The sequence below is a fragment of the Aedes aegypti genome, chromosome 3, assembly GCF_002204515.2.
Source record: "Aedes aegypti strain LVP_AGWG chromosome 3, AaegL5.0 Primary Assembly, whole genome shotgun sequence".
Lineage (NCBI taxonomy): Eukaryota > Metazoa > Arthropoda > Insecta > Diptera > Culicidae > Aedes > Aedes aegypti.
This window is the reverse complement of record NC_035109.1, coordinates 190,804,595-190,832,016: the sequence shown is the minus strand read 5'-3', so window position 1 is coordinate 190,832,016 and position 27,422 is coordinate 190,804,595. Positions and strand designations below refer to the sequence as shown.

The following is a 27,422-nucleotide window of genomic DNA, read 5'->3' as shown; positions in this document are numbered from 1 at the left end:
TGACGTTCGCTTAGTCGACAAAAACACCACAGGGGTTTTAGTTTTAAAACTGGGGTTGTTCCTATCTGACATTTCGGAAGGGACACGCAAAACAAAACACACCCAAAATTTGAGTTTAAGCCAAGGGGTGTGGCAAAATCTTAAAAAACATAAAAAAATGTTTTTGGACTTAAACAAATGAAAAACATTAAAAATTGTACATGTTTTTGGCCAAAACTTAAGAGTTTAGCACTAAAATTGGGACAGGGCTTTAGGACCCTATTTCACCAGAATCTCAGTACTGGTGCTAGAAAATATGTGGTTCCTAATTTGATAGCTGTAGCCTCAAGATCTGTTCATAGATGTTAAGCTAATATTAAAAAAACCATCAATCACTGGCGTTGCAACGCATGTTGTTGCATTGTTGTTGCATGTATACATGGAAAGATTAAAATGCATGTTGCATAGGCACCAGCTCCATCCAAATGTGGCGCTTGAAAAAACGTAAATAAATGGGCCCGCCAGGAAGTGTCAAAGTTGGTAAACAAACGGAAAACATATCATGATTCGAAACGTCTCATTAAATCACCCCTATTCTTGCTTACGTACGAATGCGCTTTCGATCGAAAACCCTTTCGCATTCTCGTTTACGCCAGCAAAATCAAATGGGCAATGGATTCGAACGAATAGGATTCGATCGAAAGTTGGATCCGCCGTAAACAAGAATGAGGGCCTTATAGCTTTAGACAGCGAACTTACCATATTTTTGGGTAAATTTAGCTAAGCGTGATAGGTAAATTTGTACTAAAAAAGCTCGTTTTTAGTACATCGTCTGGGGCAGAAATTGACACAAACAAAACAAAAGACGCAGTAGTCGAAGCGCAGTTTCAGCGAAAACATTGAAGAGAACACATCTGTTTAGTGAAAAACGCTCCTTTCCGATAATTAAATATTTTGATAAGAGTGAACAAACAGCAAAGGCTAGTGCAAAAATGAAATTTCAATACAAGGAAGAACACCCATTCGAGAAGCGAAAGGCCGAGGGAGATAAAATCCGACGCAAATATCCGGAGCGAGTACCCGTGAGTAATCTGAGCCTAATTTGTTTGTTTTTCCCTCTCGATTTTGTTATTGCCATCAGAATGATTCATGACTATTGGAAAAATCAAGATGTCCGACACACTATTTTTCAAGGCAAACTTGGTGGATTTATATCGCAAGGCTTGCTGCGTGGGGTTGTGTTGCTGAGAATGGGTGTGTTTGTAGATTAGCTTTTTTTTTTTGCAATTTGCAGTTCCGCCAACTTAGATTGCAGGGAATGTAAAAATTTCAGCAACTTTGGTCAAGGTTATTACGTCATTAACAGGATCATTCCTTTGTTTTTTTTTTTTTTTTTTTCATTCGAGTGAATCGTATGATGTTTATGAAAAATAAACTAGTTCTAGGCGTGTATCCACTCCTAATACAATGAAAGTTTCCGTACGCAGTATTTATATGTGAAGAGTGTGAATGATTTCACTATGTCTAGAACTGCGTAGCTTCATCATGAAATTTGTGTATGAATGGCGAAATTCGCTAAAAGTTATTTCTGGGTTTCGAAATTGTTGATTGTATGTAAACAAAAGACAATCAGCTGAGCTGATTCAAACTGGTACAATCATTTTTTGCATCTGATCGGGATGGATGTGTGGTTGTTTTGCTCCTTTGTTTCACTCGTTTTGCTAGTATTTTTTGCACTTTGTAAATATCCATTGGCGTAAATAGGGGGAAGGCAGGGCTGGTCATGAGATTGACCCCCAAAAAGTTTTTGAAATAGAAGTGACAAGATCGACAAGATACTTATACTGCATGTTGGAAATAGGTTTTATTTTTGAATGTTCTCTCAGACTGTAAAATTCTTTGTTATTTTGTATGTTCTTGATGTTGAAATTCGCCGATGCACGTTTCAGAATTGGCAGACATAGTTTGATCCATTTGTGGTCTTATTGTTAATTAGAAAACTAAAGCCTTTTATGTTATTCAGCATGATTACAAATTTTAAAACCATATAACATTATAAAATAAATATTTGTTAGAGGAAAATGCTTCTGTTTAAGAATTATAAACACTTATCAATGCTGCTCAGAGATTTGTTTGAAACGAAATCTCGAGTACTTTGTTAAATCGACGTTATAACCTTTCATACGGTGTTGGGTACTCAAACTCTCAATACACTCAGGAGGGAAATCGTCACACTTACGTCGTGATCGAGCCACCAATAGCCGTGCACATCACAGCCACAAGCAGTCCGACGCAGACGAGATTGCCGACAACCGTGCACGTCACGGTCACCAGCGCAGGAAACACACCACCAGCAGCCGTGCACGCCACAGCCACCAACGGAATGCCGACAACCGCACACGTTGCGGTCACCAGCACAGGAACACTCCGACGAAGGACCACGGCAAGGATGCCGAAAATACGTTCACACTTCCAGCTTTGTGCCTCACACCTTCCAATTTCGGGTCGTGATCGCTTGCTCGCTAACGATAAATCACCAGGAGTGTAGCCTAATCGTGAAAACGACTCTATAATATTATCTTAGCAACTCCCGGCACACTCCTGTGAATCGTCGCATTAGCAATTTCGACCGAACAGCACCACCACAGCAGCTTCGCTTCACTGGAACAGCACCGCCGCACACCAATCGTTTGACGAACGAAGGAAAGAGGAACGCCGAACAAGACGCAACACGTTCACTGTCTTGCTCGACAACGCCGGCTCGGATGAGCGGCGCACACACACTCTTCGCGATGACTCGCCAACGCTGACCCGAAAGGGAGAGAGACACAGGCACACTCGTCGCCGTCTCGGCTCACGATCTCGTGGAAGCAGAGAAAAAGGAAAGGGAAAAAAATGCCAACCGATCGCCTCGTTGACCGGTCTGGCTCACTGTCACCACACTCTTCGGCTCTCGTTCAGAAAAGACTTTTACTTTTTGATGTTGTCGCGGGAATGGTTTTATTAAGACTGAATGAATATTGATTGGTTTCACTTTATTAACGAGATTTTTAGCCCTGGGCTAGTTCATCTCGGGACCAACGGCTTTACTTCCCTTCCGAAGGAAGTCGTCACTATAACTTTTTTACGTCATAAGTGACTATGTCGGGGATGGGATTCGATCCCAGGTCCTCGGCGTGAGAGGCGAGTGTTCTAACCACTACACCAGGTCCGTCCCCAATGAATATTGAAACAATGAATGCGCTTATATATTTTTCTCTACGGCTGTAACAGCCAATCAAGTTGAAGCCCAAGCTCCACCCATTCGATGCACAAGTTGGTGGAAACCGTCTCGTTGCGTTGTTCGCTGGTATAAGATGGGCTGGTTTGGATGGATTGCTTGCATAGCTTATTCTGCACGCGTAGGGCGCGTACATACGGGTTGAGCACGAAAGCAGCAAACCGGCTTATTCCGGGAAGAAATGGAACAGCTGCACCGTTCACAAGAAACGCGAAAGTTCTACGAGAAGCTTAACGCATCCCGAAAAGGCTTCGTGCCGCGAGCCGAAATGTGTAGGGATAAGGACGGAAGCATTTTGACGGACGGACATGAGGTGAAAGGTGGAAGCAGCACTACGATGAACACCTGAATGCCACGGAGAACACAGGGGCAGAGGGTTACGACAGCGGAGGAAGTGACTACGTTAGCACGGCGGATGAAGGAAACCAACCTGCTCCCACATTGAGGGAAGGATGCCATCATCCAGCAAAAGAATAACAAGGCCGCTGGTAAGGATGGTATCGGAGCTGAACTCATCAAAATGGGCCCGGAGAGGTTGGCCACCTGTCTGCACCGGCTGATTGTCAGAATCTGCGAAACGGAACAGCTGCCGGAGGAGTGGAAGCAAGGGGTTATATGCCCCATCTACAAAAAGGGCGACAAACTGGAATGTGAAAACTATCGTGCGATAACTATCCTAAATGCCGCCTACAATGTGCTATCCCAGGTTATCTTCCGTCGTCTATCACCAATAGCAAATGAGTTTGTGGGAAGTTATCAAGCTGGTTTCATCAACGGCCGCTCGACGACGGACCAAATCTTCACTGTACGGCAAATCATCCAGAAATGCCGTGAATACCAAGTCCCAACGCATCACCTGTTCATCGATTTTAAAGCGGCATATGATAGCATCGACCGCGAAGAGCTATGGAAAATTATGGACGAGTATAGCTTTCCCGGGAAGCTCACAAGACTAATAAGAGCAACGATGGACGGTGTGCAGAATAGCGTGAAGATTTCGGGCGAACATTCCAGTTCGCATTCCAGGGTGATGGATTTCCGTGCTGCTGTTCAACATCGCGCTAGAAGGTGTCATGCGGAGAGCCGGGTTCAATAACCGAGGTACGATTTTCACAAGATCCAGCCAATTTGTTTGCTTCGCGGATGATATGGATATTGTCGGCAGAACATTTGGAACGGTGGCAGACCTGTACACCCGCCTGAAACGTGAAGCGACAAAAGTCACAAGTGGTGAATGCGTCAAAAACAAAGTACATGCTGATAGGCGGAACCGAGTGCGACAGAGCCCGCCTGGGAAGCAGTGTTACGATAGACGGGGATACTTTTGAGGTGGTTGATGGGTTCGTCTACCTCGGATCCCTGTTAACGGCTGACGTATCATCAGTGGAAGTCGCGCCTACTATGGGCTCTAGAAGAAGCTGCGGTCGAGAAAGATTCACCTCCGCACCAAATTTAAACATGTACAGAACGCTTATAAGACCGGTGGTCCTCTATGGACATGAAGCATGGACCATGCTGGAAGAGGACCTGCAAGCACTTGGAGTGTTCGAACGAAGGGTTCTTAGGACGATCTTTGGCGGAGTGCAGGAGAACGGTGTGTGGCGGCGGAGAATGAACCACGAGCTCGCTAGGCTCTACGGCGAACCCAGTATCCAGAAGGTGGTGAAAGCCGGAAGTGTGCGCTGGGCAGGGCATGTTGCAAGACTACCGGGCAACAATCCTGCAAAGATGGTGTTCGCGTCGAATCCGGTTGGCACAAGAAGGCGGGGAGCACTGCGAGCGAGGTGACTTGATCAGGTGCAACAAGATCTGGAGAACGTGGGCCAAAATTGAAGTTGGAAAGACACAGCCATGACCGAGTAAATTGGCGTAACATCGTTAACGAGGTTTTATCAAATTAATAGATGTAACACCAACTCACATGATTTCTGATTTCGCCCTAAAAGCCATTGGTAACCGAGTATGTAGCTCATTGGTTTTAAGCAAATGAATGGAACAAGATCAAATCTAAAAATCACTTTTCTTAATTGCTAGCAATGTTTCGAATTTTGTTTGTCCTCTTACTGACAGTGCTAACTTTTTCTGAACTTTTCTTTAACTGTTTTACTTAGAGTTTTGAATTAAAGTTTAATAGCATTTTGCCGAAAGTTTTTGCACTCAAACATATTGGATTCAAAAGCTTTTTCTCGGTAGTAATGGTTCGAAAAAAAAACATCTTTTTTGTGAAAAGGCAAGTGTTCAAGTTCTATATAAATTCACATTAATGCCACAGTGTTAGTTTACGTCGCGCAGATTTGTCTCGTATGCGAATTACTTAAATGATACTCTATACGTTTTTGGCCCTTCAAACATGAGTATGATGGAATACAAACAGTTATCCTACAATCTTGAACAAATTGTTTTGTTAGGACTGGCCATTGCTACCGGTGGATACCTTGCTACAATAGATGGCAGCTCATATCATCATATGATAATCGAGCATATTGGATTCAAAAATTTCTTTAATCACAATAAATCCGGGTTTTTTTAACTATCTTTTATTTGTAAAAGCTTCTAATCGGTTAACTTATCGATTGAAAATTTTATAAGTAAGGTAGATGTTTCTACATGTGTAGTTTTGTTTTATTTTTATTCTTTATTTTCACTCTATATGTATCTACTATAGAGAACACTTAATCTTCATGAGGAAAAAATTGAAGGGTCATGGATTGAAATATTTTTAATTGGGAAGAAGAATTACTTGACCACGTCGATTATTTATTTCGGCATCTGTAGAAAAAGCTATTCAAATGCTTATCGATCTACCTCCTACAACTCGAAGGGGCCGTGTTCCCTATATCTGATGGCTATGACGCCTATGTAAATATCCGTGCCAATTCATCCACCATCCGATCACAAAACCCGAACAGATAAGTAACCACGTCGTCAGTCGTCTCAAAGTATACCACTTGGGTTACTTAGTACGAACTCAAGATGAAGGTGCTTTGTTTCGTGTTGTCGAAGCATCGCAATCGTTGAATGTGGAAGTAGGTAGTAGGTATTTATTCAGCTCAGCACATGTCGATTACGCTTGCGGATCATCGGTAGCAGGTGCGAAGTCGATATGCTAAATGATTACTACTATAGAGCATTCGTGGATCAGTCGCTTGGTTATTTTTTATAATTATTTTATAATCATTTGAAAACATTTACTTTAGGGTAAACATTCCTATAGTGGAGGCAGTTTGATTTGCCATATTACTAATAAATGTCTCTATGGTATTTTTCTATGGTGTACAATGTGAAAATGCTAGGTACAAGCAATTGAATAATAGTCATTAAATTTATTTTGCTTAAAAATTGCTTTTTCTCAGCCTAAAATATTTTTTTTTATTCCATTTCACGTAAATTTTAGAATGATTAAATCATTCTCAAGTACCCATGATGTTCAAGCTGCAATTTATGCATACAAACGGTGTATATAAAGCTATCATTAATGTATATGTACAATGATTTAAAGTAGGAAATGGTCCCAGTAGAGCCATATTGAATTTGTAACTTGTAACATTCACTCGATTTTTGTTGACACTAATCGCACGGCCACGAAGCCCAGTATCCTTGAACAGAATAATTACCTTCATTATTGGAACATGTTCCAATAATAATGGTTTTTGCTAATGTCTGCTCCTATAATAGAGTAATAATTTAATTTCCCATAACACTCACTGTTTTAGGAGCGTATCTGTCAAATGGATGATATATCCAATTTTAGTACCCCAAGACAATACGGAATAACTTCGATCATAGGTATTCCCAAATTATATTTTAACCTTCTAGTCATCGCGCGATTTTTCACCGTCAGAACCATCATGCTGCTGTTGTGGATGAAAAGCAAGTTTTTTAAACTACTGTTATACAAAATACAACAGCGCGACCAGTGAAGTGTTAAGTTGTACGGGAAGTTGTGACAATTTTAAGAAAATTTACCGAGAAATAAAAAAGTTGTGCACATTTTAATGTTTACTTGCTAAAGTAAAAAGTATTGGCTGGACGAAGTTTGAAGTCGCGGTAGTAGCATTTCAAAAGAGATAATCCGGCACAATGGATTTCGCTATTATCTGAGTAGGGCAAATGTACCACAAGTTAAGCAATGATTTCAGTACTTGGCTTTTGAACTTCAATATTTATCAATGGATGCAGTTAAATTAGTTCAACAGTCCATCAATAGTTAGTTGACTGTTCATCAATAGTTTTGATCAACCTTTTGATCACTTTAATTTTCATATAATTCAAATAATTATTGAGCTACACGAACTAATTCGATTCAGCTAATGTTCGTCGAAAATCGTTCGTTCTCCTATGCTATCATGAAAAATGGAGGGTTAAGTGCACTATAATTTTTCATTATATTTATTAAGGACAGTTTATCACTTTAGTGGCATTCGTGTCAGCGTTAACTAATTTATTTACTATATATGTATATTAAATTACATTGTATATATTTTTCAAAAACTGTAGAATTGCTGTTTCTCGTTGTAGGATATAATTATTATTAAGGTACCGTGGGGCAAATGGGTAATGGATTTCACGGGTCTGGGTCATTTGGCATAAAGCCATTTGGCATAAGGTCATTTGGCATAACGCCATTTGGCATAAAGGACATTTGGCATAACAGCCATTTGGCATAACGGTCATTTGGCATAATTTTAAACAATGTTAAAATAAAGGGTCATTTGGCATAACGGACATTTGGCATAATATCAAACCATCTGAAAAGTAAGGTTTATTCGGTATAATAATTCAGATATTCCTTTTTTTATGTGAAATTTTTTTTGTAATATTACGCAAAAGAAAAAGTCATGTTAAAAAGAAGGTCAAATTCCTATATAACAAAATAACGCATCGAACTGCTATGCAATAACCCTCGAAAGAATACCTTATGTTTAAAAGAAGGGTAAATCTCTAGATAAATATCATGACTAAACAGAATAACAGAAGAAAAAAAATGCAGCAACATTGCTACTACAATTATCTTTTAAATAACATTTCGTGTTCCAACGAACTCAATCAACCAGTGCACACTGGTCCAGGAAGCTAATTTAGGCGGACATGAGATTTTCGTCTCGATTTATTGATTTTAGAGCCATAGTTGCTTCTGCTAAAATTTTCAGAACTTTCGGTTCCGGGTCATTTGGCCGAATGTTATTTGGTTGAATGCCATTTGGCCGGAAGGGTCATTTGGCCGAATGCCGTTCGGCCGAAATTGAAAACAAAAGTGAACTAGCATGGATTTATAATGAATTTCAAAGAACTCATTCAGCTTATTCATGAATAAGGTTACACCATCATTGATATACACATAATTAGCATTTTAGTAGTATTTCAAGAAACAATTCGTGCTGAAAGAAGAACCTGGTGTAGTGGTTAGAACACACGCCTCTCACGCCGAGGACCTGGGATCGAATCCCATCCCCGAGATAGTCACTAAAAATTTCAGTGACGACTTCCTTCGGAAGGGAAGTAAAGCTGTTGGTCTCGAGATGAACTAGCCCAGGGCTAAAAATCTCGTTAATAAAGATAGAAAAAAAAGAACATCCTAAATGTAAGCAGTTATTCACTTCTCTGCTAGCGGCGATAGCCACCTGCAGATGTTTGTAGTTAGATTTTGACAGTAACCAAAAAGGTTTAAGACTTATTCGTCCTTTTGCTGGATCTGGTTGTTTTGATCCCTCGGATCGTACTAAGTAATATATGTCATAGCTCTAGCAACCACAAGTCTTGGTTTCTTTGACTTAAATATTCCCCGAGTCGTTTATTGTTATACGCAAGCAGGAGGAGAATGACACTCACCCAAGTTGGGGTAAAAAAAATGTGTTTTGAATAAGACGTAACCCGACCAACCAGTCTTCATAATTCTTTATAGATCTTTGACCAACGATGGCGATCGCTAACGGTTCAAAACGAATCTATATCGATCGCTGTCAAAAATCACTGGCTGGTTGACCGGGAAGGGATTCTGGGGTAATATTCACCCTTGAGGCAAAACAACCCCCACGGTGCCTTTTATGAGTATTTGTAAAAAAATTGGAAAAGATTCGTCAAGCGCGGATAGGAGTGACCCACAACATGCGATTTTACAAATCCAACTTCCAGAAAAATGTCTAATTTTTTCTAAAATATTTGTAGAATCCCCGAAAAGTCGTTTTTCTCCTGGGGTGCATATTACCCCTGATACCCTTATTATAAGCTTTAACATGAATAACTATGAGAAATACTTCACTCTTGAAAGAACAGCCTATGATCAAAAGAAGGAAAAATCTCTTATGAAAATTTAGGCAAGTATAATGCATATAATAGTTTTATCAGTACAACTACAAAGAACTTCCGATGATTTAAAGAAGGTAGAATTTCCAATTAAAATATAAGCTGAACTATTTTCAAAAGTATAACTCGAATGAATAGCCTATGTGCAAAAGAAGGAAAAAAATCTGATGAAATCAATAAAACACTTGAAACCTTATTACACATTTGGTAGTCCAAAGGCGAATTAACCGTTACCTCAGAGTCTTGTGAGGAGTTGTGAGGAGTTCACAACTTCGTCCTGAATTAACGGGTCGATTTTATCATTCTCTTAGAGCTCTTATAGAGTGACAAAAAATTACGTCCCGTCACATTATGAAAAACAACAAATTAATTAGCTTATCTAATAACTGGCCACACTAATGAAACCTACATATCAGAGGTGGTGTTATTTGATTTTTATTTTCATGATTCAGCCAAACGGCATTCGGCCAAGTGGCCGGACACCGAATTTTCAGTACTACAAAGTGTACGCATCATTTTTTTTTACGGTGATTACAAGAGTAAAGTAGGAATAGGCCAACTTCTTTATTTTAACGAATCGTGAGTTGGTATGTTCAGCAAAGTTGTAGCAAATGATAAGAGTTGCTTAATATCAGTCATAACAGCGTATGGCTGATTTACATAAACTATTAATATCAGTTGCGAGCTTTAGAAAATATATTGAAATTATGCCAAATGTCCGTTATGCCAAATGACCCTCATCTTTCACTTAGTTAAAAATTATGCCAAATGTCCGTTATGCCAAATGACCGTTATGCCAAATGTCCTTTATGCCAAATGGCGTTATGCCAAATGACCTTATGCCAAATGGCTTTATGCCAAATGGCCCGCTCCCGGAATTCACATAGTTGGAATTCTTCAAATTCTAGAGATTTTAAATTAAAATAAATGAGGTCGTGTATATTTTTAGCTTGACTCTCATCAAATATAAGCAGTTTACTGAAATAGATTTTTATGTAAAATTAAAGAAAAAAGTACAAAAAAAGTTTTTGAAAACCGTCTCCTTATCGTTTTGAACTATAAATTCAAAAACTAACAGTTATATTCACGATTTCTGTTACCTTTAACATTTGTTAACCCTCTAATACCCAAATTTTTTTTTTTTTTGGTGAAAAAACTCTTGTAGGTTGCTTTTGTGACAAGAAAACCAAAAAATATATAATTAGTTCATAAAACTCAACGATTTATTAATTATACTTAAAAATGTGTAACCCGTCTAAAGGCGGGGTTGGGGAGCTGAGAGAAAAAAATGAAAGGCGTGTTTTGCTTTCAATTAGTTAAGATGCTTTTTCTTTGTGATGAAACTCGTAAAAACAGTTCTTTTGTGACTGTAGGCACAAATGAATGCTGCATTTGCGACATTTCACTTGGGTTTCAGACTTGCAGCCTTGATTTTTGCAGGTTCTTTTTTCGGACCGAGGTACAATTTCTGGGAAGTGGTCTGTAACATCATATCTCGTTTCAGGTGGTGGGAGATACCCTCGCTTCGGAATCGATGCTTTCTTCATAGCGATGATCCGTGGTCGACCGGGTGGTCTAGGGGCCTCAGGAGCTTTGTATGTGCACATTGCCTTTGCAACCTCAGCTCGAAAATTAGGTAGCTGGAACAGTTCGGATGATGGATCTGTTTTGTGTACACGTTTGAACAAATCATACGCGTTCACCATATCTAGCAAATGATACATCAAACGGTTCGTATATTTTCTGGTTTTGACCCGAATTCGGTATCGCCCAATGAGTCCGTCAGCCATGTCGACACCACCCATATGACGGTTATATTCATTAATCATGGGTGGGCATGGGATGTCAACACGACATTTAGCAGACCGTACAAATCGGGTCACGGTTTCTGTACTGGGATCATTTTCTGACCGCGACTTGGTGCCTATAAAAGACGATACCATTCTCACTGCTTTATTATCCTTCCAAACAGTCGCTGATAATGCAACTCCATGGACAGTTCCAACAAATTCCGTTGAGTATCCGCGATCATACTTTTTCAAGGCAGTGTCCGTTGGAAGCTTGTTGTTAGGGATTCGGTTGTTGCGTATGGTTCCCAAAGCATATATACCTGTAACAAAAGATAGTTTCCTTTTTAATTTGACACTGTTCAAAGTACCTAGTACAGTGTACATACCTCTAGAGCGTAGATAAGTTAACAACGGCAATGATGTGTAAAAGTTATCAAAATACATTATATGATTTCTGAAATCAGGAAGTATTCTTGATAGCCTTACAACGACATTTGCCGCTGCCCCCAAATCAGGAGCTCCCGGAAGTACCACATTGTCGCCAGCTCCACCGTAAACTTCGAAACGGTACGAGAATCCGTATGAATCCGATAAAACAAATAGCTTAAACCCCCACTTATGGGGTTTGTTCGCTAAATATTGTCGAATAATTGCCTTCATTTTAGTGGCACACATCTGTTCATCTACGCAGAGATGTTGGGAGAGTGGGACCGTTTTGAATTTTTCGTTAAAATGATCAATAATGGGCCTGATTTTATACAGTCGATCATGCATCGTTGAAGTTGTGGATGGAATTATCGTTAAAGTGTAAATATCGGCGAACCTCATCAAATCTGTTCCGGTTCATTGTATTCCGGATCGGCAGGAATGCATATTCACTCCAATAAGACTTCATGCTCGGGTGGCAATCGAGCATAAAAGGAGCGGCATCCGTTACTGCGCGGTTGTCACTCTGGATGTGAAGAATGCGTTCAACAGCGCAAGCTGGGAAGCAATAGCACACGCGCTTCACCGCCTCAAGGTACCGGTGCAGTTGTGTAAGCTTCTAGAAAGCTATTTTGATGGTAGGATTCTACTGTATGACACAGAGGAGGGGCAGAAAAGCGTTCGAATTACCGCGGGAGTACCTCAAGGTTCAAGCCTGAGCCCTCTGTTATGGAATGCGATGTACGATGACGTACTGAGGCTGCCCCTTCCGACGGGTGTTAAGATTGTTGGCTTCGCCGACGATATCACCCTAGTGGTCTATGGTGAATCGATGGAGGAAGTAGAGTTGACAGCAGCGCACTCTATTTCCCTGGTTGAGGAATGGATGAAGTCTAGGAAACTAGGACTGGCCCGTCACAAGACTGAGGTGGTGGTGGTCAACAACCGCAGGTCCGAGCAACGGGCGCTTATCTCGGTAGGTGATTGCACCATAGAGTCCAAGCGATCCCTTAGGCATCTTGGGGTAATGATCGATGACAAGCTGAGCTTCGCTAGCCACGTTGTATATGCCTGTAAAAGGGCATCTACGGCTATAGCGGCGCTTTCGAGGATGATGTCTAACAGCTCTGCTGTAATTGCCAGCAAACGCAAGCTGCTGGCAAGCGTGGCGCTATCCATACTAAGGTATGGAGGACCAATCTGGTCAAAAGCGCTTAGAACGAACAGAAACCTAAAGCGGTTGGAAAGCACGTACAGGATAATGTGCTTAAGAGTAGCAAGTGCATACCGGACGGTATCTAAAGAGGCCGTGTGCATCATAGCCGGGATGACGCCCATCGGGCTCATCATCAAGGAAGATGTTCAATGCTTCAACCAAAGGGGTACCAGAGGAGTCCGCGACACGTGTAAAGAGGAAACGCTCAGAAGCTGGCAGCAGGAATGGGATAACTCCACTAAGGGTAGATGGACCCATCGACTAATACCAAATGTGTCAGATTGGTATGGTAGAAGCCATGGGGAAGTGAACTTCCACCTGACGCAGTTTCTGTCAGGACATGATTGCTATAGATAGTACCTGCATAGTTTCGGGCACTCAGAATCTCCTGCGTGCCCCAATTGTGCTGGTGTAGAGGAAACAGCGGAGCATGTCGTGTTCGATTGCCCCCGTTTCATTGTTGTGAGAGGTCGCATGCTCACTACATGCGGAGGAGACACGTCCCCCGACAATATTATAGAGAGAATTTGTTGCGGATGCCGAGTGCTGGAATGCAGTAACTACGGCTGTCACTCACATTTTGTTAGAATTGCAGCGTCTATGGCGCGCCGACCAAGAGTTGGCTGCAGAGGATTAGCCCTGCCGAGGCTGGTCCCTTGTAACATTGTTAAAGTCGGCTAGGAGAAGCATTTTGCCTAGGCTACTTCTGCTACACGTGTTGTGCTATATGCACTGGTCCCTTCCCGAAGAAATACCGTAAGGTGGTTCCGGGGAGATGAGGGTCTGAGTCCAAGGGTCATGTCGATGCACTGTTCACCACTTGAGCAATTCTAAATGAATTGCTCATGCACAGTGCATAGGCTGGTTTTAGCGGGTCGTCGTTGGTGCGTCATCCCCGCATTCCCTGAGTTATCTTCTCAGGGGATCTGTTTGCAGATTTCCCCCTTGTAAAAAACAAAAAAAAAATGCTCGGGTATCTGAAGACGGACATGTACAACAGAATCCCAAAATATTTCCTTATTTCCATCGCTGTCGTGCAGAAGCGGTTCATGATGTTCTTCTCCTTCGCATAAAGGTTAGTTTGATCTGCAATGTATTCCAAAATCCCGTCGACGAAGTATGAAAAGCACTTGAATGGTGTGTCCAGGCTTTTGAACTGTTCAAGCTCAGGTTCGTCAAACAGGAGTTCCTGTTCGCGAACAAGAAGATTTCCTTTCCTCCATTTAATATTTTTGAAATCGGTAAACGTAGGATCGATTTTGTCTGCAGATCCCGTAAATGCTCCGGGTCCTACGAGTGGAACAACCTTCTTTGTCTTTTGTTGGACGTTTTCCTGTTGAATGCTATGTTCCTTGCGTCGTTTGGATGGAGCAGGTGATGAAAACAGTTCTTCAATTTCTGGGTCATTATAGTACTCATCATCACTGACGAAGTCTCCTCCAGGATCAATTTCGTCATCCGTATCGAACTCAACATCCAACGACTCAAGCAGTTCCTCAGCCTGCCGATCACTCAACAGACAAAGATTTCCTCGTCGACGGCAGGTCATAGCGTTCCAGAAGAACAAATCTATATAGGAAAACACAAAAAATAACAACTTCTTTAAAAAAATTTGGGGTGGGTAATGTCTATTACATTACCGCGGGGTTGACGTAGAACTACGATGATTAATAATTTGATTTGTCATGTGTATGAATTTGTAAGTGTACTAGTTTTGTGTTGTTATTGATCGGATGAAATTTTCAGAAGTTAACTCTTTTTGGACTCATTTTGGTAGTCCTGAAAAGAACCATTTGTCGTTCTGTGGTTTCGAGAACCAGTGTATGGTGTTCCAGGAATAATGCCAGATAATTGAATTTGTTTGTTTGGGCGTTGCTTCCTTGTGTTGCTTGGTTGGGTGATCGGTTTCTGGCTCCAGCTGTAGTTCGCCAACCTCCTCCAGTAGATTAGATGTTTGATAGCTCGGGTGCTTCGATCGTGATAAGCGATAGAATCGGTCCAGTGCTTTGGTCTGTAGCAATATCCATTGCATGAGCATTTAGGCTCTGTACATTGATACTCATCAATATGCAGGCTGGGCCGCTATGATCCAGTATTTCACGTCTCAAAGCGTCACTAATCGATGATTGCCTAAGCGCTGCAGCTCATTCCTCAAGTCAACCCTTGGAATTGCTGCCTTTGGCGTGATGGAACTGGGAAGAATTGGTAGAGTTTGTCAAAAATAGTCCTTGCAGTAAAGTAACCCGCGACAAACCAACATATACCAATTGCTGATCCTGGCTTTTGTTATAGTCGTACACGACCTCGGGGAAAGTTCCACCTTGCGACTTATGAACAGTTAAAGCACAGGCACTAACCATCGGGAACTGAATGCGTTTGCATTTGATTATGCCGCACAGTTTGAAAGTAAAATAAAAATTCTCTATACAGGAGTGAAATTGGAATTTCAAAACCAAGAGCCTTACGTTGGCATGAAATATTTTGAACTCTTATAACTGTTTGCTGGTTTAACGAAATTCTTTGAATGGCACCTCAATTGAAAGACAAGACATCAAATGGTCATGTCGTTTACTTACTGAATCCCACATAACTGTCCAAATAGTTTAATAACTGTTTTAAAAGAGAACGTTGATTTCAAGCAAATTTATAAATAGGGGTGCTAGAGAAAATTTGACGTCATTTGCTTTCAATTCTCCGCTTGGATCGCATCTCAGCAGGCAGTAGATCGTCTGGCTCTAACCGGGCGTACTTCTCAGGCACAGACATCGATAGTGAGGGACCTCCCCGTTTGTCTTGCTTCGCTCAAATCAAACTGTCGAGCGAGCGAGAGAAGATGCCGTCCGAAGCCAAAGTCATCACCGCTGCCGCCGCCAAAAAGAAGAAGAGGAAGCATTCCACAGGAAAATTTGCGGTCGAACTGTGAACACGGTCGGGCAAGTCATTCTCGCTTTGTGGTTCACCGCTTGTTTGCGTTCACCCAGCCATCGTCATCGCCGCCATCATCAGATTTTGACTTAAGCCCGGTGATCCACTACCTGTTACTGTTGTGCGCCATCCACGTCACGAAACTTTCGGTTCGTCGTATAAGCAAATAACTTGCTCAAATTTATACATTTGAGTTGAGGATTCCCCGTTTGACCATGGCAATCAACTGATAACATCCCGCAGTGTTATTTATCTGTAAGAGCATCAAAGCTAACAAAGCCATCGGCCCTTTTCAGGGTCATCAAATTAGTATCAAAGAGTTAAAAGCGAACTTTATATATGACTTCATATATTCCTAAATCAATTTCACAGCTTCATACAAAATTTCATTTGTCATGAATAATTTATGACTCAACATTTTGAAACTGTAATCGCGGACGCTGCTGCAGTGCCATCGGGGTGAGTGCTCAACATTCTACAACAATTGTAAAATAGAGTGGCATTTCCAACAGCGTCTTTGATGTTCCATATTTTGTGGGAACACTTTGATTGGCAAAATTATCACATGTAACAAAATTGCGACATATTAAGAATGCTTTTGAAAAGACATTCTCATTGAACAATTGTAATAATTTTGGCACCCATGGATCAGAAATTTACCGTCATAATAAAGAAAACTATTGATTATCAATATCTCGTATTGAATATTTAGTTAATGTCAACCCTTCCAGCAATTCATGTTCGACCAATTTCTCACACATTAGCATTCTCCGCAATTTTCAAGAAATTTTAAGCCCAACACATTATTGGCACATACCCATTTCCCAGATTGGTCGATCAGAAAACGAAGAGCACAAAAGGGAGGAGCATCATCTGCTATTCTGAGGTTATAAAACATGCTTCCTTCGTCGGATTCAGTTTCATTCTAATTCCGCTTTCGAGCTGGTAAGAGCTCCTCCGAACTTGCTCAGCGAGAAGTCCCTCGCTGCTAGAAATCTGCTGAGCTGTTAATCTTCAAGCTGCCAATCCAGCATCTGGCCTGTGAAATCGCTCAAAATTTCTAGGTTGACCGATCCGCGCTTCTAGATTTCGCCTCGTGGTCACAGCATCCAAGCTCAATCGGCCCTTTTCAGGGCCAACATACGTTCATAAAAGGGTTTATTGGATGATATTTACTGATTTATCTATTATGATCTAAATATCGCGGTATACTACAATTTGGTTCACATAATTTACCCCACATAATTACATGAATTTGAGAATTTACCACAGCAGCGCCGTCGGACCGTAATAACATCATGCTACTCAGCATTGTATGGTATTTCTAACAGCATCGTTGATTTATCATATAATGGGGGAACACTTCCTAAATTCTCGAGTATGGAAATTGAAAAATTGCGACAGATTTTAAATACTGTTCAATAAACTGTTTCCTGACCAATTGTAATAAGCAACTATTGATCTGAAATTTTTCTACATATTAGTCTATTGCGTTAATCTGAGAAATAGGCTATATGAAATTGATGTCTTGGCAAGGGATGTACAAGATGAGCATTATGTATTAATTTTCCAATTTCCGTACTCGAGAATTTTGGAAGCGGGGGCCGCGATGCTCGGGATGGATTGTCCTCCATGACTGGTCCTGGCTGGAAATATTCGTGGGGAGAAACTCGACCCTTTGCTGCAGGAATTTCATTAACAACTCTTTGGTAAAGCAGAAATTTTCCGAGGAAAATTCTGCTAAAAGTGAACTTTTTCAAAACAACTCTTATTGATTGGAATATTTATCAACAACTCTTTGTTAAGTAAAATCATCCTAAATAACTCTTTGCTCCATCGCCAAACCAAACCATTTCATTGAATTCATCAAGTACAAGAATATGAATAGTAAGGAGAGGCAGATGGTGTATATTTTGCTGGCGTTACTTTCCAACAGGTCGCCGGTTGGCGCTGACTACTAATCCGTCCAATGAATGATTTTCAGTTGTTGCTTTCGCTCTCTGGTTCCGTTCGCTACTCGCACACTGCTGTGGCTTTCACGCGCTCTTCTTTGTTGTTCCGCTGCTTGATCCGTTCGTTATGCCGTTCGATTTGTGAATGAGCTGGGAGCAGAACAACCAGTGGTTTTATTTGCTCGAGCTCCGTTCACCGATGGCGAGTGGTGGGGCTCTCGCTTGGTTGTTTCGTCACTCCGTTCGCTACTCGCACGCGATTGGTTATTGCTTTCGCGCTATTTTCGTTGATGGTGTAATTCTTCGCTGAGAAAAAAACTGCAGCTCTTTTGATTTTTCATGCAAAATGACCAACTTTGATAAACTATACCTCAGTTATTTATGGACTGATTTGAATGAAATTTTAACATAATATCAGACATAACTTAAATTTTAACCTATGTTTTTGATTGATTTTTCCAATCACACGTTGAAAAGCAGTAACGGTTTGACTAAAGTGATTTTTTTGACGATTTTTTATGATTGACACAACTTAACATATTGAAGGAATAGCTTCATGGTATCTTCAAAAAGTTGTAGATTTTGACGAGATGAATAAGTTTGCTGAAGACAGTTTTTGTGTAAGGCTATCAGATTTTTAGATAAAAAGTTTTGAATTTTTCGTCGAAAATTACAGTTTAGTCAAACCGTTATTACTTATAAACTTGTGATTGGAAAAATTATTCAAATATATATGTTAAAATTCAAGTTACATCTGATGTTCTGTGAAAGTTTCATTCGAAAATAATTGCATAAATAACTGAGATCTAACTTACCAAAGTTGGTCATTTTGTATGGAAGATCGAAAAAGTTGCAAATGCATACGAATAAGTTGGGGCCTTCCTTAGCCGAGTGGTTAGAGTCCGCGGCTACAAAGCCATGCTGAGGGTGTCTGGGTTCGATTCCCGGTCGGTCCAGGATCTTTTCGTAATGGAAATTTTCTTGACTTCCCTGGGCATAGAGTATAATCGTACCTGCAACACGATATACGAATGCAAAAATGGAAACTTTGGCAAAGAAAGCTCTTAGTTAATAACTGTGGAAGTTTCATAAGAACACTAAGCTGAGAAGCAGGCTCTGTCCCAGTGAGGACGTTAATGCCAAGAAGAAGAAGATGTGAATAAGTTCTCTGTTCATTCGACAAACAAGCTTAATATTTCATGGGTACACAACAGCAACAGGGTAGCGGATCACAGGGATTTAGTTGAAATCTGGAAACGTAGCTCAATCTTGAAATCTTGAGCGATTTCACAAACCAGATTCTGGATTAACAGCTCAGCAGGCTTCTAGCAGCGAGGTACTTCTCGCTAAGCAAGTTCATAGCTGAGAGAGACTTGCGAAGAGGAAAAATATCAACGTCATATGCAGCCCAGATTCCCCTCTCACGAAACGTCAAATGCAGCCCATTGTTTTTATGGCTGAAAAAGTGCAAAGTATTGTGTTCAAAGTAAATTGTTATTAAAAACCTCAGTCAGCGGAGCAGTTTTTACCAAAGTTGCTGATACATCTAAGCAGAAGATTAATTATTTCTAATGTCTGCTACGTTTGCTGGCATGAAATTTCACTCAAACGGCTATTTATGATTCGATGTGATGCAAACTCAATCATTTTTTTGCTGAGAGGTTCATGTGAGGGTTTGAACGGCTTGCGCATAATTGGTATAAACAAAAAGGGGAATTAGAAAAAAACTCAGCAATCACAGAAAAAGAAGACCGTCTTCGCGAGTCTCGTCTCAGGTTCATAGGAGCTCTTACCAGCTCGAAAGCGGAAATGGAATGAAACTGAATCCAACGAAGGCAGCATGTTTTATAAACTTGTAATAGCAGATGATGCTCCTCCCTTTTGTGCTTTTCGCTTTCTGATCGACCAATCTGGGAAATGGGTATGTGCCAATAATGTGTTTTGCTTGGAATTACTTGAAAATTGCGGAGAAAACTAATACGTGAGAAATTGGTCGAACATGAATTGTTGGAATGATTGGCATTCCCTAAATATTCAATACGAGCTATTGATAATTAATAGTTTTCTTTATTATGACGGTAAATTTCTGATCCATGGGTGCCAAAATTATTATAGTTGTTCAATGAGAATGTCTTTTCAAAAGCATTCTAAATATGTCGCAATTTTGTCACATGGGATAATTTTCCTAATCAAAGTGTTCCCATAAAATATGGAACATAAAAGGCGCTGTTGGAAAAGCCACTCTATTTTGCAATCGTTGTGAAATGTTGAGCACTCACCCCGACGGCACTGCAGCAGCGTCCGCGAGTACAATCTCAAATGGTTGAGTCATAAATTATTCACGACAAATGAAATTTTGTATGAGGCCGTCGGAAATATTTCTCTTTTAACTCTTTTCCACAAATTTGATGGCTCTGAAAAGAACCGATGGCTTTTTAGCTTCGATGTTGTTACGGATACATAACACTGCTCGGACCAGCAAAACTCAGGGGGCTTCTGGTATTTGCTCCTAATGGGATTGCTTCTTGACCACCAATGATGATTTCATCACGAGTCGAAATATTGAAGCGCGGGTCAACAGCTCCTCGGCCGATGAAATTTGCGGCGGCGATGACGATGGCTGGGTGAACGCAAACAAGCGGTGAACCACAAAGCGAGAATGACTCGCCCGACCGTGTTCACAGTTCGACCGCAATTTCTCCTGTAGATTGCTTCCTCTTCTTCTTCTAGGCGGCGGCAGCGGTGATGGCTTTAGCTTCGGACGGCATCTTCTCTCGCTCGCTCGACAGTTTGATTTGAGCGAAGCAAGACAAACGGGGGCGTCCTTCGCTATCGATGTCTGTGCCTGAGAAGCACGCCCAGTCAGAACAAGCCAATCTGTCGCCTGCTGAGATGCGAGCCAATCGGAGAGTGAAAAGCAAATGACGTCAAATTTACTCTAGCCACCCCTATTTATAGATTTGCTTGAAATCAACGTTCTCTTTTAAAACAGTTATTAAACTATTTGGACAGGTATGTGGGATTCAGTAAGTAAACGACATGAAGCTTTGATGTCTTATCTTTCGATTGAGATGCTAATCAAGAAATTTCGTTAAGCCAGCGAAAAGTTATAAACGTTTAAAATATTTCATGCCAACGTAACGCTCTTGGTTTTGAAATTCCAATTTCACTCCTGTATAGAGAAGAGAGACGTACTTCTACGTCAAAAATCGCCTCCACTATAAAAATTGGGTTACTAGTATTTTGCTAAGGTGAGGCAATATTTTTGCGCTCAACTCCTCAATACCGCCTTTAGACGGGCTGTAATTTTGATTAGAATTTGGGGTGTTTTGATTAATTTTTTAACAAAAAAATGTATTCACCGTAAAATATCACTGTTTTATTACTTACCGATAATTTTTTCGCAGATTAAAACCACCAAAAATTATGAAAGTTTGTCACTTTAACTACACACTGAACATCAAAATAGTTTTTTTTTCTTTTTTTTCACCAATTTCCAACTTTCAACATAGAATTCTTGTGACGCGTGACAGTCAACATAAAAACAAGGTGTGTGTAGCATAGGTCAACGTGTTGCGAAAATGTTCATGTGTGGGTGGTAAATAAATTTGGCGTTTTGACGTTGTTGCATTAATTTTGCTGAAGCTCGTCTAAAGGCGGGGTTGGGTAGTAGAGGGTTAAGGGGAATGAAAAAAAGCATAAGTAACATGTAAACAAAGGTAATTTTATTCTTGTCACTTGAATTTTCTTCTGTTCAGTTATGTTTATTGAAATGATTCGACAACGTTATAACTGCAACTTTTCCAATGTTAGTTCTCACATCATGGGACAGCAATTGCATTTCTGCTCTGTAGAATTTTCTCCGCTCGTTATTTGTTTTTTAAGAAAATCGGATATGACTTCGGACAACACTTCGGAAGAAATCAAACTGAATCCTTCAATAAAGTATTTAGAAACGTTTGTTTGTAGATAGTGTTGTGAAACGATCTGCCGAGGTAGGACCGGCTAACAACATAAAACGCCACAAAATGCAAAATAAGTGTGCAAACATTTTATTCATGCTCTATAACATCTTCCCCAATTAACATTGCTAGCTGAATAACAGCTTCTTCAGCTAAAATGTTGTTTATACAGCCTATTTTCAGCTGAATATACTGTTATTCAGCTACCAATGTTACTTGGGTCTTCCTTTCTCCTACTCTGCACCCTAACTAGCAAGCTAGCTAGGTATTTCTCCCTCATGGGTATTATCTTTTTCTGTGAGTACTCACGATTGTTTCTTCTATCATGCTGGACTGCACTGGTCGACCCCTAGTCGATTTGCGCTAATCGTCGAAGATTCGGCTGCCCGCGATGCTACCGCTGCCCCGCGACCGCTCTCTAACCGGCGAAACGGATTTGGTCTAGGCAGTTCGCTCGTCGCAGTGGTGGGTCTTGACGATGTCGTTCGGGGTGTTGCCTGCGATCCTATCGTAGTACCGTAGTACCACTCGATCAATCGAAAGGCGTTCACTACGGTCGACACTCAAGCAGTCGTCCTGGAATGTGATGAAATGGCTGTCTATTCCGAGTCCGTTCAGTCTTCCGCACGTGTCGCGCTCCGGTAACTGCTCGGATCGTCACATTGCTGATGGCTCTTGCGGAAGCTCGCCCCCTTCAGAATCCTTTCCCTCGTATGATCAATCTTTGCCTTTTCGCGGATTGGTTTTAACCTCGCGGCCGATGAATTTAATCCCGTCTTCTGGCGGCACACTTTGGGTGAACCTGAGCGACTTCGCTTTTAGCTGACTGGTGGAACACTGTATTTTTGTTCCACCACACTGATTTTTCCACTTCACTCAGGTACTCGGTGGTCTTGTTTCAGCGACTTTCGCGTGCACCGGTATCGACGAACTGCTGCAGTTTTTCGGCACATTCGTTTCTCTTGGCGGAAGTCGTTTTGCCGGCTGTCGCGTCGGCTTGGAATTTGCAAGATATATTTTGACAAGCAAATTTGTTCAAGCAAGATTCCCTTGAAGCATGAATTTTATTGAGCTTGAGCTTGAGCTTGATTGGCCGCCCGTGGATGCACTCCAGTATCGCCAGATCAGCTGCACTTACACAAGGAACCAACCGAATGACTGCTTGGCACTAACAGGCATCCACAGTGTATAAGTGCTGGTGATCTTCTATTTTTTAGGCAACAATGGCACCTGCCACGTCAGAATGCTGACGAGGGGAAGGGGGAGGAATTGATGATGCATTTCCCCAATCCATACACTGCATCCACGTCAGTTCATGTGGGAGTGTATGGATTGGGGGAAAGGCATGGCAGAGAGGTTTGCTTTTGTGGTTAGCAGACTGCCTATGTATCAGGCGTAAGAAAGGCGTGCGCGTGGAAGTAGGAAGCGTTAGGGAAACGGTTTCTTGTCCGTGAGTGTGATATATTTAGAATGGAAGATAGAAGCAAGTGAGAGATATACAACTACAAAGTACGAGGAAAGGGACGGGCCTGGGATTGAACCCATGACCTTCTGCATATGAAGCAGAAGCGGTAGCCATCAGACCACCAACCCCGTCAATTCCCTTGCAGCATGAATTTTATTATTGATTTTGGGTTTGCACACTGAAAGTAATGTATCTTAACATTATCAAAATCGAAAACGTAACAATAGACCTATACCCCATTTTTTATGTTTTGAACTAGCTTTACATAGACATTCCACGAGATTTCCGTGCGTTCTCTTATATTGAAACTTTTCAATCAACGTCTTCCTTTTAATCGACTGTCCGAAGTAAACATATTAATATCGTAATATTTGACAACTTTTGTTTACAAAAGTTCCATGATTTGGCCATGATAATAGCTTTTACAGCTTTGAGTATAGTGTTTCTTGAATTATCAGCACGTTATGTTGTTTTATGATAATTACGAACCTTGTATCCTTATAGGTACCTTAAGATATAACACAAATTCAATCTCTAATGAGAAACTTTTCACTTGCCCCACGTGATAAGAAAATTGTCGGTGTTTCAATTTAGTTATTTTTAGGTCTATATCGAATTAATTCTAAAACTTTTTTTTATTGCACTTTAACGATCAACGCTCCGTCATCGTAATCATCGTCATCATAGAAACTGTTCAAAACTAAAAATTGTTCGATGAAGATGTGTTCACTATCTTTCGGTAGGGGAACAGAATACAGTCAACATATTTCCTGTAAATTTTCTTGATTTTGAACAAAAAAAACTGCTATTAAAAATTCCGAAATTAATGACCGATATTACCGCTGACTTTATTATTCGATTTTATGCAAATATCTTAGCTGATCGGCTTATTGGTACACCGACCCTTTGTGATTTTACCGTATCAGTCAATAAAATTCAAATCCTTCTATCATTCAAATGTATGAAAAAACGCGATTCATTCAAAATTTCCTTGAAAAAAACGCTGTATCAATAACAGGAACACTATTCTTGGTAATGGCATTCTATTAAATTCTTAAGGGGCCCTCCACTATGGGTACTGATGCATCTCTATAGATGCAAAGAAGTAGTAAGTAAAGTAAAATAATTGTTTTAAATAGCTTTAAGTTTTATGAACATTTTTTTTCTTCTGTTTCTGTTCGGGATGAACCACTGCGACCAGGTTTCTTTGATCTTTTGTGGTATACCCGTGTTCTTTGTTTAGTGCATGTCGTTCTACTCCATTACTATTGAGAAATAATGAAGTATATCATTCTTTACCATTTTGCATAGAGCCACTTTAGAAAAAGATACCGTTATTTATACCTTTTGGAGAAAACAGTTTGTCACCATTAAACTCTCAAAAGCGCGCCCCTTAATCAGGTTCGGCCACTAAGGTGGTTGAATGATACTGATTTTGACCATGCATCGGTACTCTAGCGTATCAAATTATTGCTTCTACTTATAAGGTTCAACGTCGTTTTTTGAAACTGTGAACAGGTTTCATCGCATGACACATTTAGATTCCTTGAAACAAAAAGCTTATTTTAGAAGTTATGAGGTCTGCTACTTCACTGATTCGAAATCGTTTCCCTCCTAGATATCGAAAGATAAACTCTTAAATTTGGAAAGAAATTGTCTCATGCGTTCAAACCAACCTCAGATGCTGATTGAGCCATTTTTCCACTTCGACCTCCTCATCATCTAGGACAAATAGGTAGGACCGTAACTTATAAGTATTCACAAGAACAGATACACCAAGAGTACAATTTGGTAGATCGTACCCCGTAACGCACCTCGAAAAGGTGATCTACCCGCGTTACGGGTAATATTATTATTTAATTGCTTGTTTAATTTTTGCATCGTACATCACAGAAAAATATCACTGAGTCATTTATTAGTGCGAAATCTGACAAAAAATACTGGTAGTTTACATAGTGGAACTATCGATAATCAATCAAATAACTCTTTCGAACAGCATATATTTTAAAACTTTTTATAGAAAACAATAGGGGAAGTGGTGGTAAAATGAACACCGTGCCTTTTACCGAGAAAAAACAAATTTCGATGATTTTTTTTTTCACGCACGGACGATTTAGAGCATAAATCTGAGTGTTCGAGTTGATAAGGAGGTCAATTGAAGTGAAAATATCAACGAAAACTAAGATTTTAGAAAACAACGTTTGAAAATTAGAACTGACGTAATGATGTCAAATCTGATACCTTTCGAATTCTTTTTGAATGGGTTACAATCATTATTGGATGTATTTTCGGTGGGGCAATGAAAATTTTCAGAAATATTTGTTTTGCTCACGTGTTTTGCATGGTGTTCATTTTACCACCAACCGCTGTTCATTTTACCCACATAGTGCAGGTAAAATGAACATTTGCATCGCTTTTCGATAGCGATGAAAATATGTGAAAATTGAGCTATTTTAGTCTGAATTCATGTAGCTGCTATAGATTACATCCCTATTTTTGATGTTGTGCGATTGAACTATACACATACCTCGTTTTTCTATCAGAAACAAGATGATTTTCTTAAGGTGTTTATTTTACCACCCCTTCCTCTATGTTGATGAAACAATAAGCAATTATCTTGAGGAAAGGGTAAATTTAGGATAAAGAAAAAATGTATATGCTTGCGTGCTTTACAGTATCCTATTTCTCTTCGTAGGTTATTGTCGAGAAAGCTCCCAAGGCTCGCATTGGTGATTTGGATAAGAAGAAGTATCTAGTCCCGTCCGACCTAACCGTCGGCCAGTTCTATTTCCTAATCCGTAAGAGAATACACCTGAGGCCAGAGGATGCCCTGTTCTTCTTCGTCAACAATGTAATTCCACCAACATCGGCTACGATGGGTTCGCTCTACTCGGTAAGTTTTAAACCTCGCAGATTGCTATTCACATAGTCACAGTGTAATGTAACGCAAATTTCTGCTTCATCTCGTTTCAGGAACACCACGAGGAGGATTACTTCCTCTACATTGCTTATTCCGATGAGAATGTGTATGGAAACAAGTAAATGACGAGAGTGATATGGTTAGAAAAGGACTGCTATAAATGTATTTTCTATATATGATATTTCCTGTTCGTTTTGTGAAAACTGTTTGCCGCACGCTTTTGGGTAGATATTTTCAGTTCAAATATAGTTCAGTTAACTATCTGCGACACCAACATCCGTTAACGTTTTCCCGCGTTACGATGCATTTGAAATAAACCCAATCTCTGCCTGGTGTATGAGGAAACTGATAAAAATAGACACCTGTCAATTTCATTGAGTTATCAATTATTCTCTTTAAATATTTTATCTGGAAAATTCGAAAGTATAAAAACAATTCAACAAATCTTACATTCTGTCTAATAAACAGTTTATTTTTCAGAAGGCTTCAAATAATTCTTTTATTTCCCAGGCAAAATAGATCCATTTACTAGAGTTGATATGGTCACTTTAAAGGGGAACTCCAAGATAATCTACAAATCAGTGTTTGAAATATATGTGTAACAAGATTAAGTTTCGTTAATAGCTTTTTTCTATCATATTGAGTCTTCAAAAATGTTTCCTTCTATACATCGCTATGTATGGTTTTCAAAATTAAACAGCTGAAGCAGTTAAGGCAAATACATATTGGGAGAAGTGTAAACATAAACCTATATAAATACTGAAACTATTCATACTGTTCAAAATATAAAAAAAAACATATAAATGCAACAAAATGTGTGGAAACACATACCAAAAACACATTTTTAAATTTAATTTCTCGTTTTAGATTTATTAGTAACCACAATCTGTATTGTATTCGCTTAATTTACACAGATACATGAAATAAACTTTAAGTATAAGTAGGTATGCGATTCATGTTTATTTACTGCTTCGAACACTCCATGCGGCTTGTAATTCATTATGAAGAAAAACGCTCGGTTCTGGCTGCTAGCATGTACTTCGTCTTTGAATCATTCGCCACCAATACGTCTTTGCATCCTGCTTTCCGCATAACACCCTCTAACGCAGTATTAAACAAGTTAATAGAGCAAACTTTTAAAAATTTCTAAAAAAAACTAGAAATATTTGGAAGATCTCATGAAACCTACAGTAACAAGTGGAGA

The 27,422-nt window shown here is 40.1% G+C and overlaps 1 protein-coding gene across 1 annotated transcript; it reads left to right on the top strand.

Moving 5' to 3' along the window:
• The first annotated feature begins 840 nt into the window (after positions 1–840).
• On the top strand, positions 841–27,165 carry LOC5568843 (gamma-aminobutyric acid receptor-associated protein). Its single transcript, XM_001652521.2, has 3 exons — positions 841–1,061; positions 25,994–26,191; positions 26,272–27,165. Exons 1-3 carry the CDS (start codon positions 972–974, stop codon positions 26,338–26,340), a joined length of 357 nt encoding a protein of 118 aa, XP_001652571.1. The 5' UTR covers positions 841–971; the 3' UTR covers positions 26,341–27,165.
• The last annotated feature ends 257 nt before the right edge of the window (positions 27,166–27,422 follow it).

What these genes read in the sequence shown, in the direction of transcription:
- LOC5568843 (XM_001652521.2), top strand. Translation starts at nt 972, where the DNA reads ATGAAATTTCAATACAAGGAAGAACACCCATTCGAGAAGCGAAAGGCC. An exon ending in AATATCCGGAGCGAGTACCC is followed by an intron (nt 1,062 to 25,993) that starts GTGAGTAATCTG and finishes TTCTCTTCGTAG; the next exon opens with GTTATTGTCGAGAAAGCTCC. An exon ending in CGATGGGTTCGCTCTACTCG is followed by an intron (nt 26,192 to 26,271) that starts GTAAGTTTTAAA and finishes ATCTCGTTTCAG; the next exon opens with GAACACCACGAGGAGGATTA.